Genomic DNA, 22,688 nt, shown 5'->3' with positions numbered 1-22,688 from the left:
AACTTATAGGAAATGATATACGCGAGCGTGACGTATGTCAATAGAATTTACACTCAAATTACGCGGTGAAAAAACGTGACTGGGGAATTGACTTGTAATATATATATATATATTGAAAAAAAAATGTCAATATTAGTTCAAACTTTTTACTCGTTTATTTTTGTTTGACTGAGTCTCTTCTCTCGTCCCATCTTTTTTTCCGTCTCTTTTTCTCTTTTTTAACTTGATCACATTAACGTGAATGTAATAATTTCTGTAAAGAATCCTAGTATCGAAATTCAATTAGAAATAGCGATCGGATAATACATTTTTAATCAATTTACACAAGTTATTGAATTCCACTTGAATTAAAAAAAAAAAAATAAGCAAACGTACAAAAAGTAAACAGAACTTCCAGTTAAAAATTGTAGGTCTGTGGTAAAATATACGTGCAGATAAATTTACCGTTCACGAATGTACATAAGCCATACCACGTGACAACAAACGTAACGGTATTTTTATTTATTTTTGAAGATCTCGTGGACATAAGTACGATATATTTGAATATTGTATTCAATTACCAACATCGTAGTAGTAGTATATCCTGGTATATATTATTTAAATATACAGCAACAACGGTCATAAACCTCTCGGTACTCGGGATAAAATTATATTATGACCTTGTTTACAACGATCGTGCACAGCAGCTGTTTAATTCGAAATATGTGTTTCAAAGTTTTTTGGTGTTCACGGCAGAGGTCGACAACGTTGCAACGCGGATTTGTAGCACAGTAAATCTCAGTTAGCGTGCTAAACAACCACCACACCAGTGTACTACAACCTTATACTTACGAGTAATTAAATTTATTACGTCGGGCGAAATGTTTGTGTTTTAACTTTACGAACAAGCAGTTTCTAAACGTGCTTGTCTGCCTATACGTACGACTGCAACGCACATGTATAGGTGCACAAGTATGTATGTGTGTGTTCAGGTGTACAGTGCAAAGACGATTAGTGCATGCGTGTTGGTCTTGATGAATAATTAACCAAATAATATTGGCGAGGTGATTGTTCCGTACAAACATTACATCGTAGTTCGTATATTTATACAGCTATCGGAAGGTAAGTTCTATTTGCAAAAACTCGTAAGTATGATATTTCGGAATCTTTAAATACATGGCGGATTCGTACGAGAATTAGATGAAACAATTGTGATCATCATAAATAAATAAGATCGCACACTGTCACACAACGATGTTGCCACGTCATTTGTATTTGCTTTTCTTGGCCGACCGAAATGACGTGATTTTTGTGCAACAATCGAATTACAGAACTAACATACCGAGACCCGTGTCATTTTTCCGTCGGGTATCTGCGGAACGCGTGTCCTTATATAGTACGAACATACTATCATGTGCGAAATATTACGAAAACAATAATAATAAAACGTTCGGAAACTGCGGAAAATTATTTGTGAATATTACGGAGAGGGGAAGGGGTAAAATCAATATTGGGATCTACACCGTGATTTCGTACGGTTATGTTGGGAAGCAGACCGTTTTTGTTCAAAACCGACTGACGCGAAACATGTTCGAACGGAGGTTTTAAACATTGGTTTTAATTTATATCTTCTTCTTCTATATCTATATGTCTTCAACTGTTTGATTGTTTTGCTACAGATCTCCGTGTGTCCCTATCGATGCTCGATCCTTTTAACTCCTCGTAGGTATTGTTCCCCATATGCATCACTATTTGCTTTATTCACTCCATCATCGGTATTCCTCTTCCGATATGACCTTCACCGTTCTACGACGGTTTTCTAATTACCGTCATGGTGTAGTAGCTTTTATGGTACACCAATGAGTGTACCATAAAAGTGTACTCTTTCCCTTTATTCTGTTTAGTACGACTTCATTCGGAATTCTTTTAGTTCGTTTGATATTTAGCATTTTACGATAGCACCACGTTCCGAAGTCTTTTAGTATTCATTTCTCCGCTGTACTGCGTTTCACAGGCGTGTAAGGCAACAACACTCCAGACGTACATATTCAATAGGTGTTCACAGCAGCGCGTCACGACCACAATTCGTTTGTGTACAGTAATGTGCGGCCAACGACCGCGTTCCGAAAGTCGTGAAACTACAGAAATCTTCGAAAATATTACACAGCGCGAAGGATAACCGTTATTATCATCGTTTTGTGTGTGACCGGCGGCGTGGTGGTATTTTAAGTGTTTCGGTTATCTGAACGTCCGCGACGCCAGTTCGACTGCGGTGGTCGCACTTGATTTGTCGTCACCACACCCAAAGCGCCTGAACAATAATAAAATCGGATCCGTTACGAATACGGTCGCATTACGAAAACGCGTGTCGAGCTGCTGAAAACCGAACCGACAACTGTTTTGCGGCCGCATCGCGCAGCTGTCACGCACGACCAACGGTTGCAATCCTACCCGACACGTTTACCCTGGGGATGGATATGCTTATTATTACAGAAATACGTGTGTGATTTCGTCTCGGCGAGGAGAACGCGCGTATCGTAACTAGTACATTTATACAATATATCGTGTACGTGATGCGTAAAATAGAAGTGAGAAAATATTTTTTTTTCACAATTCTTATGTTGATGATGCGGTTTTTATTCTCCGCGCAAGTTTTTACTACCCCAACGGCGTTAAAGAAAAAATAAATGTTTTTTTTTTCGCATTTTATTATGTCCTCGAGTCAAAGTTTTTTTTATTTATTTATTATTATTTTTTTTTTTTTTTTTATAAGTATACTTTTACAAATTATATAGCGCCGCCGAAAGGACAACATTTTACATGTCCGTATATTGTAAAACGTAATTTCTAGATGTAGAGAATGCAACCTTATTATCATCAGACTTTACGTATTAAATTTACGTAATTAAATTTACTTTACGTGTTTATGTATTAAAAAATATTTTGTTTTTAAACGCAACATCGCATCCTGGCGGTGGATCGAGATCGCATGATTTTTCTTCTTATTTTCGCCGAGCTATAAAATAAAAATGAAACATGCAACGAAACTCGTTTTCGCGTACGAGTGCATACGTTATTTGTACACGAGTACAATATATATTATAAAACGCACAGTCGTCTGCGGTACATAATTCACATATACGTATGCGTACTTATCGTGTACTATAAGCTGTAACTATTTACATTTAATCTCGAGTAATTATAACGTTATATGTGTTTCAATAGGAATGACGTCGTTAAAAGCGCGAGTATTATAAAAGCGTATGATATCGTACGCGAGCGGGAACATATTATTTCGAAACGTCGCCGGTCTTCCGCCGAGGCTTTTTATTTTTATTCGCCTCCTCCCCATCGTCCACTGATGCACGACCGTAATAATAAAATTATGCAGTCACACGCTTAAGCGCACTTCACCATTGCATTAATGACGAGTTATACATTTCACATTTTTGCTAACATCTGTACGGTATGAATACCACGCAGTAAACAAAACACACTCCAACTCGAACAGCTTATGATCCCCGTCGAATTTCATCGTACGTTGTACTCGTCTGTATTCGGAATTATTTTGCATTTTAATCGTTTCGAAAACCACAAGGGATGTAATGATTTAATAATACACGCGATGGTGTTAGTTTTTCGGAACCAACACGTTCTCGTTTCAATATTAAATTTTCATTACAAAAAAAAAAAAAATTGTTAATAACTTCAAAAATGCAAATCGGATATCGAAAGTCATACGCAGATTATTTTTTTGCTCATCTCAGAGCAGATACTCAATATGAATATATTTCGCCGATCTAGACTGGAAAACATTTTTCGTTATTACAATATTAATTATCGTATTAATAACAAACTTAATAACCAACCATAGTTCGACTGATATAAAAAATACTCAGATGAACTCGTCTATGTCGAACTATGACCGTACTCTACGGAGAATGACCATCCGAGTGATATTTCTCAAACGTTATTAATCATATAGACATAGCCAGGTTTAATTGAATAGCAGTTTTACTAGAAGATGAACAATATTTGCAGTAGACGCATACATTTTACGTATAAAAACCATAAACACTTGAATCTAAAATGATAATTTTTCTTTTTCAATCCCTCGGCATAGCGTTGTATAGGGTGTTAAAAAGAACGCAGGATTTAAATCTGTTATAAATTAAAATTCTCTCTTTAAAAAAAAAACATAATAAATATATTATTCTCTTCGGAAGAAATTAAGATTTAACAGTGAAAAATAATATCAGGCATATGATCCTTCCTACTAGCCCTACAGGCGATTATTCTATCTATAAAATTTACCATCACTGGAAACACACATTGCCCTATCAAGTTCATTGAGGACGTGAAGAATTTTTTGCTCATGTTCCAATCGTAAATTAGTGTATCCCCATAAAAAAAAAAATCACATGGCGTCAAGTCGCTAGATAGAAGTAGGTAGCTTTAGTCTCCACGCAACGAGATTAGTCTGTCCAGAAACTTCTCACATAGCAAAGTGATTGTTTTTCTTGATGTGTGACAAATTGAAACCAAAAATTTTTGATATTCATTTGGTCCAAAGAAGGTTAAAGAATATCTCGGCCGAACAACGAGACAAGCGTCATTTTTTTTCAATTACGGTTTTATTAGTGGAACATCGAGATATGTGTGTCATTAAATGGATACGAAAATATAAAATGTATTTAATTATTTCTAAAAATGGTTTGGGACTTGATTTAGGTATAATATTATTAGGTAAGATAAGCATAACAAAAAGACCCACGTCTACACAAAACACACGACATTATTATTATTATCGTGTCATTGCGGCACACATCGTGATTTTGTGTTCGATTTAGTTACGTGTTGTATACTTACTTATTTTATAATACCTATTTTATGTGAATATGTCAAATAATGGAAAACTTTCACCAAATTACAGAAAGTGATTGAACAAGTCTCCAAAACGGTCCAATATAGTATCAGAATGGGCATCGAATATAAGAAAAATGCTGCGAGATTTCGGTCAATCGTATATTTCAAAGTGAGGAGTCAACGTTTCTACTAATTCTTCGCCGACTGAGTATAATATTATAAAAAATATCGTAAGTATTATAATTTATTACAGTACATAAAATAAATATTATTATTATTATAATTATTATGTAATATTATATTTTGTCCAAAATAATCATAATAATAATAACAGAAATGTTTGTTATTATAATTAAAAATTAATTATTAATAAAAAAAATTAATAATTTATTGTAATTAAAACATGTTTACAGGTAAGATTATGCAGTGTGGAAACTTGTCCTAAACCTTCTTGCATAGGTTTAAGTCTTCAAACAATGGTAAACTTGTTTCAACTTTATCATAATCTTACTTATGACGAACAGTCAACTTTCATAAGTCGATAATGAAACTGTCAGAAATTGAGAGACGTAGGAACGGAAGAACTGATGCAAATTCGCGTCTTACTTGTACTATTCATTATTCTATTATATTATATTATTTTATTTTATATTATCAAAGTATGTCGTTCAAAGTTTATTGATACATTCTAAATTACCAGGCGTCGCATCGAAATAATCTCAAATAAAATGAAATATAATATAAATGTACCACTTGATGGCCGTGGAAAACATAAAAACAGATCTCATATATTACCTAATTCAGTGAGATTATTAATTAAGGAACGCAGATAATTTTCCAAAACAACCTACCCATTAAAGTAGGAAAAATAGTGAAAAGCTATGTTTAAGCCCTGATTTGAATCTATCCAAAATGTACAGCTTGTTAATTAAACTAAACCCTGGAATAAGAGTGTGTAAGACATTGTATGAAGTATTCATAAAGGAATTAAATCTCCGATTTGGTGTTCCTCGTTCAGATACGTGTAAATACTGTGATAAGAACTACATTAGTTTTATATCTGCAAAAACTGAGGTGGAACAATAGTCTATCAAAATACAGAGTATTTTACATCATTTTAAAGCTGATCAAGTATACCAGTAGCTAAAAGAAGATACAAAAATAGCCAGTAGAAATAAAAATATTATCGTGTTATGCATAGACCTGCAACAAATGCTTTTTTGTCCTGAACACAGTAGTTATAATTTTACTTTCCAAAACATGGGGAGTAATGATATAACGATATATCTCTGCCATGAATGTCAGGCAAAAAGAGGTTCAATTGAAAAAGCATCTTGTAATGTGGTTGATGTATTTTCAGTTCTGAAACCTGGACAAGAAAGGAAACTAATTGTTTGATCTAATCAATATGGTCAAAATAATAACTGGCGCGTGTTTAATTTATATGCTCACCTTGCTCGTATTCGGTTTTTACAGAAATAAATCAAACATTTTTACGTTCAAGGCATTGTTTTCTGCCGTGCAATAAGAAATTTGCACTGATCGAAAAAAAAAATCAAAAACTCTCATTCCAAGAAATTTGAAATATATTATCGCAAGGGCAAGGAATAATAAGCTCTCTTTGTTATTGAAATGTAACAGAGTAATTTTTAAAACTCCAGTCAACTAGAAATAATACTGGTAAAAAACACAAAAATGAAAATTACAGAGGGTGTGTGGTTAAAAATTACTTATTGAAACCTTGGAGTATTTTTCAAATTTACGGGAAAAAAATTAACTTATATTCAATTTGCAACTTATCCGAGGTATACACAGAAATCATACCAGTCTAGGATGAAAAAAAGATAGGATTCGATTGACATTTATGAATATTTTCCACAAGAAAAAAAGGCTTTCTATTAGGATCTGTTGAAGTTTTGAGTTATTCATCGTTTATCAAATTTAATCAAATTAAAATATTTCACAGGTTACATTTCATTTTTGTATTAATATTTTCACAAAATTTTAGTATAAGGATATTTTATTTTTTAGATAATTCATTTTTTTGTTATATTTACATTTTCCTATATTATTCGATTCCATCTGGATAAGTGGAAAACGGTTTATTGGTAATTTTTATGTGTAAAAAAAACAAAACTATTATTAATAATATTTTAAGAAGGTAACAAAGTAATATATGGTATACTTAAATATTATCCGATTTATACAATATGTATACAATATAATACGATTTTCAAAAAGTTTAATATATGGTTGCGAGAAACTGAGTGGAACAACGAGCTACAAGCAAACATCAACTACGTCACAAGTAAAACCGTTAATAACACATTAAATATATCTCCTGTAAAATTTGTAAAGTAGCGCTTGCCTCATTGTTGGGCCGAGCTATTGATTTTCTTTTAAAGAAGTAAGAGTAATTATTACTGAGCTCAGTAGGTATTCTTGTATGGTTACAACAAGACGGCGCAACTTTTCACACTTCAAGAGAAACTCTCTCTGCTGCATGAGAAGTTCCCGGAATGTCTCGTTGCGTGGCCAAAACTACTCACCTCGATTTTGCGATTTGATGGCGTGTTATTCTTTCTTATAGGGATATACTAAGTCACGAGTTTATCAGAACGATGTTCAACATTTTTTGGAACTCAAGCAAGAAATTCATCGTGTCCTCACCGAATTTGATGGGGCAATGTGTTATCCAGTGATGGTAAATTTTATAGAAAGAATAATCACCTGTAGGACTAGTAGGGTAGGTCATATGTCCGATATTGTTTTTTATTGTTAAACTTTGACTTCTCTTGAAGAGAATGATATATTTTTTATGTACGAGTATTTTTAAAGGAAATAAATTTAATTTATATCAGATTTAAATTCTGGGTTCTTTTAAAAACACCCTATAAAAACTACTTTATAACATATTGCGTGGGATTGTCATACGGCTTAGATACACGGTGGTCATCATGGTCGAATTTCGCCATATGGTTGGGACATAGTACGTAATACTTACAAGTATTATGGATCATAAGTAAGTGCCGTGGAAGTTATACGACCTTAAGTCACGATCGAAGATGGTGGGCCTGTATCGAGTTCACGGTCTACAGTTTTTTGTCGATTCAATTTCATATCCATGTACAATATACGCAATGTTCATCGTCCGTATTACAAGCAAGTCAGTAGCTGAGGCAGCAGCAGCGGTGAGCTTTTCGAAAATATTTTCCACGACAATACCGACCGTTACCTTGTACACGATCACCGATTACCGAGACGGGTAATCTCTACGGACTTAACAGACTACAGCAGTAAGTGGAGTGTAACATCATTCATTTACAAACAAATATATATATATATATATTATTCGTGGACATGTTCGGGCAAACGGAAAAGGAAAAAAAATATAACTATGTCTGACAGTGTCATCCGTCTGATGAAAAGTAGAGGAAAATCGTTTCGAACGCTATACCGGTATGATCGGCAAAAAAAATATTTGAACATGTTCACCGTGCATGACTACGCAGCAGTGTTGACGGTGAGCTTCGCAACTGATATCATATATGCACTTTTTTTATAATCTTCTTTATTGTTTACAAGGTATCGTAGACGAGGAGATCGTGTTTTTTTTATTTTTGCACGAAATATTCACCCAGTGAATACGTTAACGTCTTTACGGCGAATGGACAATGGGGTTCCTGAGATTTATCAGGTTAATACGAAAACAAAACCTGTTGTAGCAAGCCCAAAGCAAAGTTGATAAACTAATAGATTATTTCGATGCATTAATATGGTGTAAAAGCAAAATATAATATACGTTCCTAGAAATAAGGGGGTTAACGGGGGTAAATAAAACATAACACGTTTTGTCCGGTTTTTCTATAATTTAAATTGCATATGAATAACAACATCACGCCACCGTAATTCATTGAAGAGATTCGTATGATTAAAAACACCTAGTGTTAATCTGAAAAAAGTTCGAGCCGAAGTCGTTTGAATATTTGTGAACACACAGTGTCCTGCACAGCGATCGCTGTACACCATGGCTCCGTCCGCACACCCGCCAACAACACGCCGTTGTGGACTTAACCGATGTGACGCGTGCATTAAAATATATAGATCATATACTCGTAATATACATAATAGGTCAAAAACGGCGCAGTACATGGGCGCGTGGAAAATCCTTCGCGTTCGTACATGTGTAACATAATCAATCGACGTTTTACGGAATCGGCGCATTACGTCTCTGACATCTGGGCGTGAACTTCGTAAAACGGGTATCTCCTTGGGCAGTGGATAAAGTACTACTGACCCTTAACGTTTTTATGACACATGTATGTAACGGTGTGCTTTCAATGACGGTAGGACCATAACGGGCGGATACAGCAGTTGTTGGTTTCTCTTTCACAACCCTCCTAACCCCCACCCCCGTTAGATTGTAACAGAAAACGTACAGAACCGTGCCACAAATACATTTGTTCGTACCCCTCCATCAACGTTCATTCGCCAGTGCACGTCGGAATGTACCACAGCAGCAGTGCAACGTGTTCCAATATCGATTCGCGTGTCCCCTCCCCCCACCTTTAAAAAAAAACCAGGAGAGCAAGATTTGACGAACGTGCAACTATTCAGTTAACGGATACTAACCTTTGGGCGGGTTGATATGCACGGCCGACCGGTACAGCGACTCATCGTCTCGCCAGTCGTTGTTCCTGATGATGGTACGCACTCCATATACGGTGAGCACCACGGCCAGCCCCATCCTGGGCCACTTGTGACCCAGCCTGCGCTCCAGCGCAGCATAACCATAACCGAACAGGAAACAGTAGCCCACGCTGGGCATGTACAGCACACGTTCGGCTAGGACAAAGCCCACGTAGAAGAACATGTTGGACACCGGCACGAACGGTATGGCAGTCAAAGCGACGGCTAGCGCAACCGATCGAACCTGTCGAAAAAAAAAGCGTTGTATTTTTGTCAACGGTCGCGATAAAACAATGTTGGTAACGTCTTTCCGTGACTTAACCGCGGTAACAACTATATATGCATATATATCGTAATTTTAACTCGTTCGAATATATAAACCGACTACGTCGGTTAACTACGTCAGGAGTCTCCAACCTTTGTAAACGAACAGAAAGGTTATGAAATTAAAAAATAGATAAGATTTTTTTTAAAAAAATTTACATTTATTTATATAGTTTATTTTTATTTTTATAATTCAAAATTGTATTTTTTTTGTAATACGTGTAAGTTACATTTTTAACGAGAAATATTGAATTGCTTAGTTTTTAAAATTTCTAAGTAGTTTCATCAAATTTTGTGGTTCCAATTAACAGCGTCGCTTGTAAACGTTCATCACTGAAATTAGTTCTGTACTTGGATTTGATATATTTCATTTTTGAAAACGTCTGCTCACATAAGTACATGGAGCTAAATATTGAAATTATTTCACGTGTATCTTTTTTGATATTTGGAAATGACTCCTCTGGCAACATTGTGTAAAATGTTTGAAGACTATTTTCCTTGAAATAGTTTTTGAATTTGATATGAGCTCGATAACTTCTAGTTGAAGATTCTTTGGTAAAGTTTCTATTTCTACAGAAAATGGATTTTTAATAAATTCGAATATGGTTTTCTGCACTTTAAAAATCTCTAAAATGAGTCTAGAACTGTTCTTTTAAATAGGTCAGAACCCCAACAGTAAAATTGGTAGGAAATTCTTCATCAATTTCAAGTTTGAATTTGTTGCTAGTTGGAAAATGGACAAGAATTTTTTCTTCAAGTTGTTTTGTGAATAGAGTTAATTTTGATTCAAGAACTTTGATGTAGGAGTATAGATCTGAAATGAATGAATATGCTCCTTGAAGCTTTAAATTTAACTCATTCGGGAACTGAGAAACGAGAAAAGCCAGTTTCTATAACCATGAAAAATCAGCTAACTCAGTGACAACGCGGTTTTTTCCGTCTTAATATGTCAATTTCTGAACGTAGAAGAAATAATCTTTTCAAGACATTACCTCGGCTGAGACAATGAATTTCACAATGATAGGGACTATCTGGGTACTCGCTTTCAATATCAGCGAGAAAGTTCTTAAATTGATGGTGACTGAAAGCACTTTTTCGAATATAATTTACATTCTGCATAACAACATTCATAACTTCAGATATTGGGGCATTTTTCTTACACAAAGTTTGTTTGCAATTCACAATGCAGTGAATAGTCATTGGTTTTACTGCTCCAGTTTCCAATACAGCTTAACAAACATTTCCAATTAAACCTTTATGAGTTACAGAAATATTGCGCCCTCCATCAGAAGTTACACATTTTAAAATTTTAAAATCAAGGCTCAAAGCAAAAATAGTTTCTTTTACCTTCAGAATAGTTGTATCATCGGTACATGTATCTTGCATTGAATTGATTACGGCCAATTCTTCTGTAATTTTAAAAAAATTTAAAAAATTCATCGACTCCACGGACAAATAAAAGCACCTGCGCAGATTCTGAAGAGTCGGTAGATACATCCAAGGCAAATGAAAAATGTTTGAAACATATAACAGTGTCTTTTACCTGACGAACAATATCGATTCTGAGATCTGTGGTACGTCGCGCAATTGTATTCACCGATAAGCTAACAAAAGTGAATAAATTTAATTTATCTGAAAAATGTTCTTCAACTGTCTTCAAAATGCATTCCTTTAGGATTTCATCGTCAATAAAAGGTTTTCAGCTATCACCAAAGTTAGTTAGTTACTTCGAAACTTGCTTTTACAAGAGACTCATTTTGACCTGACCATTTTGTAAAAAGTGATTGTTGAGTAGGTAAATTTTACTTTTTAAAATTTCAAAATTATCTGATCGTAGCTTACCAGATAGCTTGTTATACGTAGATGCGTGTCTGGTTTCAAAATATCTACAAATATTTTAATACCTTTTCCTTGCAAATAACACATAAAGCAAAATTATTTTGTCCGACAAAAAAGTAATAATTATGCCACTTTTCATTAAAAACATGGCACTTTTTGTCGACTTATCGCATTTTACTTGAATTCTTATTAAGTACCAAATAGAGCACGAAATCGGATGAGAAACAAAACTAAAATTATTTTAAAACTGATTCAATATTATATATCTACAAATTGCACAGTGTACTTTTACATTTGTTTGATAGCGTTATAATTACGGCGTCGATCGTTATTATCTTATCCGACCATCGGCGAGACTATACGCTAGTAAACTCTAATTCCGATAAACGGGATCGAAGGATTATTTTTTTATAAGACTTATTAGTTTATATTATATACACAAGTAAAACTATTTTAAATAACACCAAAAGAAAAAAAAATAACAAATACATTTTATATGTAATTAAAAACAATGAAAACTAATGTTGTTTTCAAAACAACATAGGTTGGAGACCACTAGTGCACGTCATTTGCCGTAGGTACCTACGTGGTTCGGAACACTTACCGGGTCGTCGGATTGGTCGGCCGGCCGATCGTACTTGGTCTTGGAACTGCACCGGTGCGACCGGTAGCACGGGGTCCGATGGTGCTGCTTGGCTCGGTACGCAGCTGTCACAGACCTCCTGGCCACGGTGAACAGCGCCACGAACAGTGCGACGGACAGCGCGTTGCGGGGATCGTACACGGACGTGACGGGCGGCACCGCGTCCATGGACCAGTCGAAGCTGAGCCGCCGCGGGTAGACCAGCAGCCGGATGTTCTCGACCGGCAGATAGAGGAACGTCAGTGTCCGGGTGACCAGGCTCAGCGATTTGGCTGTCGGGTTGTCGGCCGCAGCGAAAACCGGCGCGCCACCGTCTCCCATCAGCGACATCCTCACGAACAGTAGGATGGCCGCCGCGGCCGACAGGATCACCAGCGACCGGTACGTTCCACCGGAGTTCTGTGGGGACAGGAAAAAAATATAACGGTTACCAAACTGTCGGTTCATTCGTCGGTCTGCAAACGTAATGCGCGCGCAGTGCTCGCATATTCGCGAACGAGCAGAAAAGGAGGTGTGGGAAATGCGCTCGGATAAATCGATCGATAACCATGGTTAATCATATCGATCGTTAAGTGAGCGTGTGACGATTAGCGTTAGTGTACTAGAACAACGAAACGTGCGTTTACCAATAAGATATGTGTAAACTCTAAACTCCTCATTGCGTGAAATTGTTATGACTGTTCGAACGTACCGAAAAGACATTTAAACAAACAACATGCCCTTAAACAAATTCAACGAAATTAAGCATTTATAATAATATATCAATATAAGTGATGGGGATTAAATTAAAATTCTCCGGAAATCCGATTATTTGAGTTTCACGTAGTAGATTTCAGCATTCTAAATCGGAATATTCATTTTTTTGTTATAAGCTCTAAAATAACTAACCGTACAACCATTTTCTATTTTAAACAAAAAAATAATTCTAATTTAAAGATATAATCGTATTATTACTATAAATTATTATTCCCCGGTTATATTTAAAACGTCCATTATTATTTTTGTAATAAAGTATTTATTTTGCATTGTTTACTTTAATATTAGTTGTATAAAGTAAATTAAAGTATTATTCACTGTATAATTTTGAATAAATTATTCTGATACTTATAAATGTTGTTACTCTTTTCATATACAAATTGAGTTTAGACTGTCAAATCTGTATAAATATATTAAATATATAATAATTTATAACAAAAAAATCTATAGTTATCTAGATTTAATAGAATACATAAAGTAATACTAATTCAATGTTTTAAAATCTAAAATTCGTATTGAGAGTAAGATCCGAAATCCGAATTTTCGAACTTCGGTAATTCCGGATGTTTCCCATCACTAATATGTATACTCGTTGTATTGTCTTCATTTTTATTTGTGTATACGCATTGTTAAAACGTACTTCACGTTTAATGTTTCTAACAGTAATTATGTTGAAAGTATAGGGGTTTACTAATATTTAACTCACCAATGAAACTCCGGGATGACCAACTTTTTAAACATTCGAATAATTTTATTGTTATTTTAACTACCATTTTATACGATCCATAAACATTTTAGAACTCAATATAAGATCAAGAAGATATGATGTCAAATAATACTGCGCAATAAATATAACTCGACACAAAATAATTATTGCTAAAATGTATCCAATGCTTAAGTAAATGAAGTAAATGCGCAGTATAGTTAACCAATAGTTTTTACATAAATTATACTTAAGTCGTCAAAAGCACCGTTATCGTACAGTTAATTCACAGAGTCTTGGTCAATTTAGACATGTCGGAGCGGTGCGTGCGCAGTAGCAATACATTTTCATACACATCTTGTGTAATTACAAAGTCCAAAAAATCCAGTTATAGATCACACAGTTCCTAGTGAAAGTTTTTTGTTGTATTTATCCGTATATATTTTCGAACAACGATTTTAAGCAAATTTCTATAGGCACAATAATAGATCAATACAATGGGTAAAAGTGTATTATATAATACATATAATATATATGTATATATAGATAGGATTATAAATATCTTAAATATAAAATAAAATGAACCGTATATATTCAATGCACGCGGAGTTAATCAATTCTAACATATTTCAAATTTTTTAAACTCAATATACGAGTAAATAACAGAGTTAGTCCTTCAAATTTTTAACCCTATTCAAGTATTTAAGGGTTAGCCTGGCAGAAAATGTCCAAACCATAAACCACAAATTCACTTGTTTTATCAAAAGAAAAATAAATTATGGCCGAACAAAATTCCACATTACTTCGAAGTTTTTTCTCAGATTTTCCTTCAAACGGAACCTCTCCAAACTACCATTTGTATTCAATTTTCTATCTAAAAAGTTGCTGTATGAAACTTTTGGTGTAGATTTACTGCCCAAAAAAGTGTTTACAGAAAAAATAAAATAATAAAACACCATTGTTAATCTAAAATAGCTTCGTTCAAGATCCAAAACTTACCGAGCTAAGTCTTCCGAACCTCTCGTAAATCGACATACACAAACTATTATAATTATTTGTACAAAAACAAAGGGAAAAGATCATCCGTAATTGATCATTTGTTTGTTAGCGGAGTTTTCCATTTTACCGTTATATAATTGTACTGGCAGAAGGACAATAATTTTCAACGGTCATGCAGTGCTATTACCACCATAGATATATAAATTTATCGTATATATGAACGCGCCGGAGGTAAGGAATCAAAAAGTTATCTCCAAGTCCTGGCAAAGAACAATGTTTTCTCATTCGTGTGGCAGACAATACTGTATTTTCGAAAAGCAGCCATCCACGTTAAATAGTAATTCACTTTCGGGAAACGAGCACAATGCATTATTTTAAACTCCCAAGACAACACGGACGTTTCAAGACAATAAAATTTACATCAAGTCAACTCGCACTAAATCATCATAGTAGAAGGTATATATCGCACAATGTACACAAGGAGTGATGTGTATCGGTGTGTGCCTGTGTGTGTGTGTGTGTGTGTGTGTGTATTATATAATATCAAAGACGGTGGCGGAGACGACTTTGTCGATATTTTAACGGGGTTCCGACGGGGGAAAAATAGTGTTAACAGAAACTCGCTTATCTATATTATGTACGAGAAAAGTCCTATAGAAATGGTATATACACGCGTAGTTGGAATCGGCAAACGTACCGTTATCGTCGTCGTTCTCGCAACACCGTAGTTGTAGGTACTCGGAATAAAAGGATGAGTTATTCAAAGCGAATTGTGTTCTGTTAAAAAGAATTTTGATAATTAAAAAAAGACATTATCGTTAATTGAAATAAAAAAATAAATAACAACAGAAAAAAAATAAATAAAATATTAAACTCCAAATAGTACATTTTAAGGATAAAAACGTAATCGCAAGTTTTAAATTCAAAACATTGTCCCTGCCTTGATGTTTTTTTTTTGTTTTTTCAATATTAAACTATTCCACTTAATAGATCTACAAGCAGTGAGTTAGTTTATTTAACAATATAGCCGATCAGTTTGAGCTTATAGAGCTGTACGCGCCTACGACAATGAACCAAAGTCTAAACGCAATGTACAAGTATACGTACTTGCAAAGAACAGAATCAGGTGCATAACAAATGTATACTCAACATTAGTAAACACTTATTATTATGATTATTTTATGCATGTACAAATATTTAAATGAAAAAAACAGAGTCGTTTAACTAAAGTTTTTTAATAAATTGTAAAGATAAAAATAACGACAATTTACAATAATTAAAATCAAACAAATCTTCCCGTCAGCTAAGTTTATAAACTTGTCAATAGAAGCGTTTTTAATTTGCTCTAATTAGTGTGCTGTACGCATTACGAAAGATACTTAATTACTTACAGACGTTCCGTCGTTTCAAAAGAAATGATTGCCATAGCGGTAAAACGTAAATAATAGTTATGTATAATATTATATAGGGATCCATTTATTAAAATAAATACGCCAGCGAGAATTTGTTTGTAAAGACGCGTGTGCGGCGACTATCATCGGGACGTGCACAATATTGTAACTTGTCGTTTTGCGAGCGACGATGCAAATCGCGCAAATATATTATTATATTAATATATAATATTATATTAATATAAATTAATTTAAATATTTAAATATTAATTTATACATATTATATTAATATATTACAAATATATTATTCGTATACTATGTACATTGATCATAACGTTTGTGTGCTGCGCCGCACCGACGGCAAATTTAAACAACCACTCTATCATTCCATTCGAAATTTTTACTACCATCGACAATCCAAAACTAATTAATTTGTATTTTGTATATAATATTGTATACGCTCATGATTTTCAAAAACATATAATGAGACGGCTAACGAAAAATGCACTACAATGCATTGTAGCTTTATAGTGTTGTATAGATGATTGAATATTTATAATTTAAATTACAATATTAAAATTGTATGGATAATTTAAAACTTCATTAGCTTACATTTTAGTTTCCCTTTTCTAACAAGCAAGGAAAATAAGAAAATTAATTAAAATGTTTATCTAGCACCGACAAAATGATAAAAAATATATTTCGGCGTTGGTAGTTTTTTCTCTGTATTTTCATTCCAGTGCTTTGCCAGGAAATTAGGTGTCGTGTAAGATTGAAAGTTCATAACTTATAGTAGATGTTAAAAAGGTTCCACGATATATTGTTACATTTATGTACACATATTGTAAAAATGCATTTTCTGTTTATAACATTAACGACATATTATTGTGTGTAATAACGTCGAAAGTATACATGACCGTAGCATAATAAAATAGCAAACTATAACGTTATTCCACGACGAATAACTAACTCCAAGGACGCCTGTGTAATAATATAATATTACGTAGTTTCTCAAACATTTGTATACGATTTTAATGTTATTTTAACCACCGTCGATTGTATCGCACGCATATTGCGTGTTATCTATATACAAATGTACAGCAGTGATCCCCAATTATTATTTATGGTCTCAGAACTTTTCGAGCACAAGTTAGCGAACGCGTACGTATACATAATAACACTGCACGCGTGGCCGCACGATTTGTTTCCCACCGAATACCGAAGGGTTTCTTTTTTCCCTTGTTATTTTATTTTATTATTATTATTTTTTTTTTTTATGGTTCTTAACGACTTGTCGTTGTGTGGTACACGCACGTTAATTTTTCACCGCAGTGACTTAATTAGTATCGGTGTCACCACCGCCGTCACCACCACCCCCGAGACACCATCTCCTTCGCTTCCAAACGCCGTTGAACAATGCAAATTAACGAGCACGAAAGCGAATTTATTTTCTCGTCACGAGCCGCCGACGTGAAACATGCATAGCGCATGGACTGCGTACACTGCAGTGGTCGCATCGGTGTTTCGAATTTTAAACGCACGTTTGTAGATGTAAAAACAAAAAAATGTCAGGAACAGAATGCTGGGAAAAAAATGTACAAAAAAGCTCACGGGCAGTAACGATTTTCATTTCAATTTCCGTTTTCCTCCGTCGTCCAACTGCGTTTTTCTCGCGCGCTCACCACTGTGCTTCGAACGCATACACGTAAATGCACGTAAATCGACCGCGTTGACCAATGTTGTTGGACGCGGCAAAATTCGTACGAGGCGATCGTTATGCGTTAAGATACGTTATACCTAGCACCATCGCACTTCATTATGGTCCAGTGCCCTGCACATCACTTTTATATGGGGGGGGGATCATTTGCAAACAAATAATTTGTTTTACGTTTCTAACGCCCTCGCACTATGAATATTATTTTATAACATTTATAAAAGGGACCTAGGGGGGATCTAACCCCCATTTCTCTTGTATTGTCATGGTATACAGATACAATGTAGATAAATCGAATATAATTGGTCTTCATCACGTGGTCGCGGTCGGCGGTCTAAATTTGTTTGTGTCGCAATCAGTTTGTTGTTTTGAAACCAAATGATGATACCACATTCGTTTTATGATTGACTACTGGTTGACGTGAGTTGTGTCTTTCAACAACGAGTGTTCCAATGACCAAATTTAGCAAAGCTCAAGCACTGATTGGACGTGTTGCTAAAAATTTCCGCCGATTTGCAATACCCGAAATAAAGATTATAAAAGTTTAAATATAAGAGATGCCATTCGGAATGATATAAAACATAATAAGTGATAAAGTGATAACCAAATTACATTAAAACAATACAATCGCTTTCATTATAACTAGAGCGCGGATTTGTATGCACTAAAAAGTATCGAAATATGCCATATAATATGCAGTAAAAATTATGAAAATATGCAGTCAAAATTATGAAAATATGCAAAATACATGCAAGAATTTTTTATTTATTTAAAATTTATAATTTAACTTATAAAAATGAATTACTTAAATACTTAATATAAAAAAATTTAGGGAATTTTCTGAACTTAATTTATTTTTAAAATTGTATTTATTATCAAAATAAATAATCATCTGTATTTCAATTTTATCTTCTGTGAAACTGTGTCGTTTATCTATTAACATATTTTTAAAGACTGAAAACGAACCCTCGATGTCAACCAAAGTTGTTGGGGCATATTTGAAGCAAGTGATATATCGATAATCGATTATTTATTTTTAATTTTTCTACTAGACAAAATATTATTTTATACATTTTTTTTTAAATTTTCACTTCAATATGCAATAAATTTTGAATTTCGCCAAAATATGCAAAAATATGCAATAACCTCTAAACATGCAGGAATATGCAAAAAAAAATTTCTCCATTAGCTTCAAATTATAATGATTCGTGGAGATAACTGACAAAAATCCAAAAATATTGAAAGGAAAATAATATGCGATTGCATAATTTATATTATAAATCCGCGCTCTAATACGTTCTTTTATTTTAAATACACATTGATTTTATAACATTCAAAAGACAACTGGAGACGTGTGCATGTTACTCGCACGATGCGCAACCATAACCTCCGAAAAACATAACAGTACAAAATAATAATAATGGTAATAATGATAACCATATTATAATATACTATCGCAGTAGAAATATAAAATATCTACAGATAGATCGGTGTCGATCGCGACGTAAAGTCGTTCGGAATCAACCGTTGGACGCGGTTCTCGTTTAGGCGGTTTGCGATCGCGCGAGGTAAAACATCGTAACCGAACGCGACAGGGCACGCATACACTTGTAAAAATAAAACAACACGTGCGCATGAAACGGCGTACGCGCAGTCCAACGTGTAACGTTCGAACGCACCGCGCGACATGCCCAGTACTTAACGCGCGCACGGCACGTGCACGTGCACGACCGTCCGAAACGTGTAATTACCGCGCGCAAAAACGTACGCGAAGCACACCGCACACTTATTAGCAACGTCGGCAACGTTACGTCCACCGGCCACCGCGCGCGCGTGTTATTCGCCAAACGTCCGCGGAACGGTATTTTTTAAAAAAAACCCTGCCCCCCCACCCCTCCCCCGTCCGAAGCGGCCTGACGCGCCCGCCGACCGTACGTGATTACCACTGATTAATGTAACCTAAGTGGCATGTGCCCCGCGTCATAAATTATTCCTCGGGACCGGATCGCGTGTCCGATAACCATGTGCGCCGCCTTGTCGTGCCGTCCGGCCGTATCCAGGCGCACCCCTTCGCCCGGTCTCCGCGCACGCATTCGTCCGACGCGTAACGGCCACGTTTCAAGACTTGGCGCGCGCGCGCGCGCGGTCATTGTTGTCAATGTCATCAACGTTTCGGAAACGTGTTTTGCGATAACGTCGCGCAACGATATGGCACCGATTACTGTTCGGTATGCGATGATTTTCTATCGGTCAACGTCCGAGGACCAAAAAACACGTTTGTTATCGGTGACGAATTGTCTCTCGAAACGTCATCGGTGAAATCCGAAAACCAGCACGTCTCCACCCACCAGAGCACGATTTTTGATGCAATGGCCTATTTAAACGGGGTGGAGGGGGGGTCAATAGGTTAAAATTTTCAAAAAATATTAACTTGATAGATCATTTTTAAATCAACTGTGAAAATCTAAGTTATTTCTACTGCCAAATAAACTAGTTAAGTTTAAAAGTTTATTAAAAAATAAAACAACTAGTTAAGTTAAAAAGTTTAAAAAAATTACTTTTTAACTAACTAATGCCTACTTTTAAACGTTTTGCTCTTTACTGGAAGGAATGGTTTATGACAGTACGGAACATCACCTGTTGAAATTGTCACAATGTATCATATAGTTATCGTGATAAACTTGTAAGGCTTACAAGCTAGATACTACTAAACATTCATAGAGCAATTTAAATAAATGTTGATCAGTTAATTGATAGATTTACAAATACCCATTAAAAAAGAAATATAGATTCGATGATCATTTTAGTTTTTGATTTGGTCTTGGACAAAATGTGAAACGAGAATAACGTTGCATCTGCTTGCGCAGTTTTGAGTTTGGAAACCGAAAAGGCCTCCAAAAAGAGGCATCAAATTCATGCTAATCGTTTGAGTTGACAACTTCATCAGCATCAGACCTTTTACACTCCCCAAAAAATTGACAAATCAAGTTTTTTATTTTTTTTTTCTACTTTAAATTCCTCCATTTAAGTATTTTTGAAATTTCAAACCATTTTTTTTTTTAAATTTATTTGTTTACTCGGGTTGAGAGTTTTGTCTCGTAGTATTTGTTTTTCATGATATAAATCAATAGTTTACAATTACTTTCTTTCGACCATTCCATTATTAAATAATGGATTATTAAACGGATTTTTAAGTTTCTCTCCGTCAAATTTAATCTCGGCGTTTCAATACATTGTCAGCGACTGTGTTTACAAACTTTGTCGAATTGTTTCCGCATCAGATACGTGTCAATACAATGGTTGGTGACAAATTTTAGAAACATTTTTGATTTTTGTCACCAACACATGTTTACGACAAATGTTTCTTGGCCTAGACGTTACTTAAAAACAATATTTAGACGGGTACCGACGTGACCGTATTTTCTTGTCACACGAAAAATTCGAAAACAGTCTTAAAGCATAACACGCAAACAACCGACGAAAAAAGTTCACGTTTAAGTATTCGGAAAACACGTGTATAATAACATGCGTCGTGTGGGAGTCACCTTTAACAATAACACTAAAAATACGCTACTCCACCCATCACAAACTAGGAGCTACAACACCAACTAACCTATATTTATAAATATAATATTCTATTGTACACGATATTGGGGTGGGAGTGAAGAAAATAACGTAGCTCACCGTTGACTGTCGTTATGATAATCCAACCCGATATAGTTGCAGATAAATAATTGTTCAGGTCGACATCGTTTTATTCGATTTATACGAGTAAAACCCTTTGCGTCTCTCTCCCCCTCTCGACGTATAAATATAATATATACAAATTCATACATAGCTGTACACTGCTGATATTCCCATAGCTACGGCAAAACTTGTCTTAAAGGCCACGAACCACCACCTCCTCGGATAATTTATGTTCAATAAGGTCATTTCTCTCCATCGCGTTACACTGTATATATAAATATTATATTGATTTTCATGTTAGATTTAGGCGAGTACACATCATAATGTAATCTAGTTTTTGGTAGTAGGTATACGAAGTATTGTTAAACTACGGATATATGATTTATTAAAATAGTAAGTACTCGTAAAGAACGTTATTATTATTTACGAATTTACATTGCGAAACAAAAATGTAAAACTATTGTAAAATAAAATTACATAATTTTGTTTTCTTTCATTTCATTAAAATTTTAAAAAAGACACGGGTTCGATCATTGTGCAGTGGCAATTGTTGATGGTAAATAGGCGTTAAAAATGAATGGATAAGTCAACCTCCACCTGATAATTAAATATTATCAAATATTACAACTATAGTTAAATATTTAAAATGTATATAATCATTCTATGCGCCGATTAAATCATACATATAGACACAAGCACACGACTTGAATTAAGGTGACGCTTGATATAACATATATGTTGCCGTAGTGATCGAATAACACGACCATCACAGAAGCCCTTTTATTTTTATGTTCCCTTATAAATTAACTTAAACTAATCAAGTGTAATTATTGTTCACGTGTTAGTTAACAGTATTGTTTATTTTAAAATTGTTTTCTTATATCCTAAAACGTTGTATTAACTGTTTTCCATTGCAAAATACAGTAATTTATTTTTATGTATCTTGTACTTCCCGTTAGTTTTATGTTATTGGTATCGATTAAAATACTGTACACTGAAAAGGTTCGGCAAGTAAGTGTTTGCCGAATTAGGTGCACTAAGCTAAGTGTTATAAGTGTACGTATTTATAACGGCAGCTTTATCACAAAAAACCCGACA

General features: G+C 34.6%; 1 protein-coding gene across 1 annotated transcript in view; it reads right to left on the bottom strand.

The window, feature by feature from the left end:
• Positions 1-22,688, bottom strand: part of LOC112684690 (transmembrane and TPR repeat-containing protein CG4341-like) — a 311,792-nt gene that overhangs the window by 146,114 nt on the left and 142,990 nt on the right. Inside the window, exons 4-5 of the mRNA XM_025556330.1 lie at positions 12,302-12,739; positions 9,478-9,778 (exon numbers count right to left, since the gene is read on the bottom strand). Coding sequence (XP_025412115.1) covers positions 9,478-9,778; positions 12,302-12,739 — 739 coding nt within the window. The remainder of the gene's footprint in view (positions 1-9,477; positions 9,779-12,301; positions 12,740-22,688) is intronic.

This window comes from Sipha flava, unplaced genomic scaffold (genome assembly GCF_003268045.1).
Source record: "Sipha flava isolate LNK unplaced genomic scaffold, YSA_version1 255_pilon_pilon, whole genome shotgun sequence".
Lineage (NCBI taxonomy): Eukaryota > Metazoa > Arthropoda > Insecta > Hemiptera > Aphididae > Sipha > Sipha flava.
The sequence above is the reverse complement of the archived record's forward strand: the minus strand, read 5'-3'. Positions and strand labels throughout refer to the sequence as shown.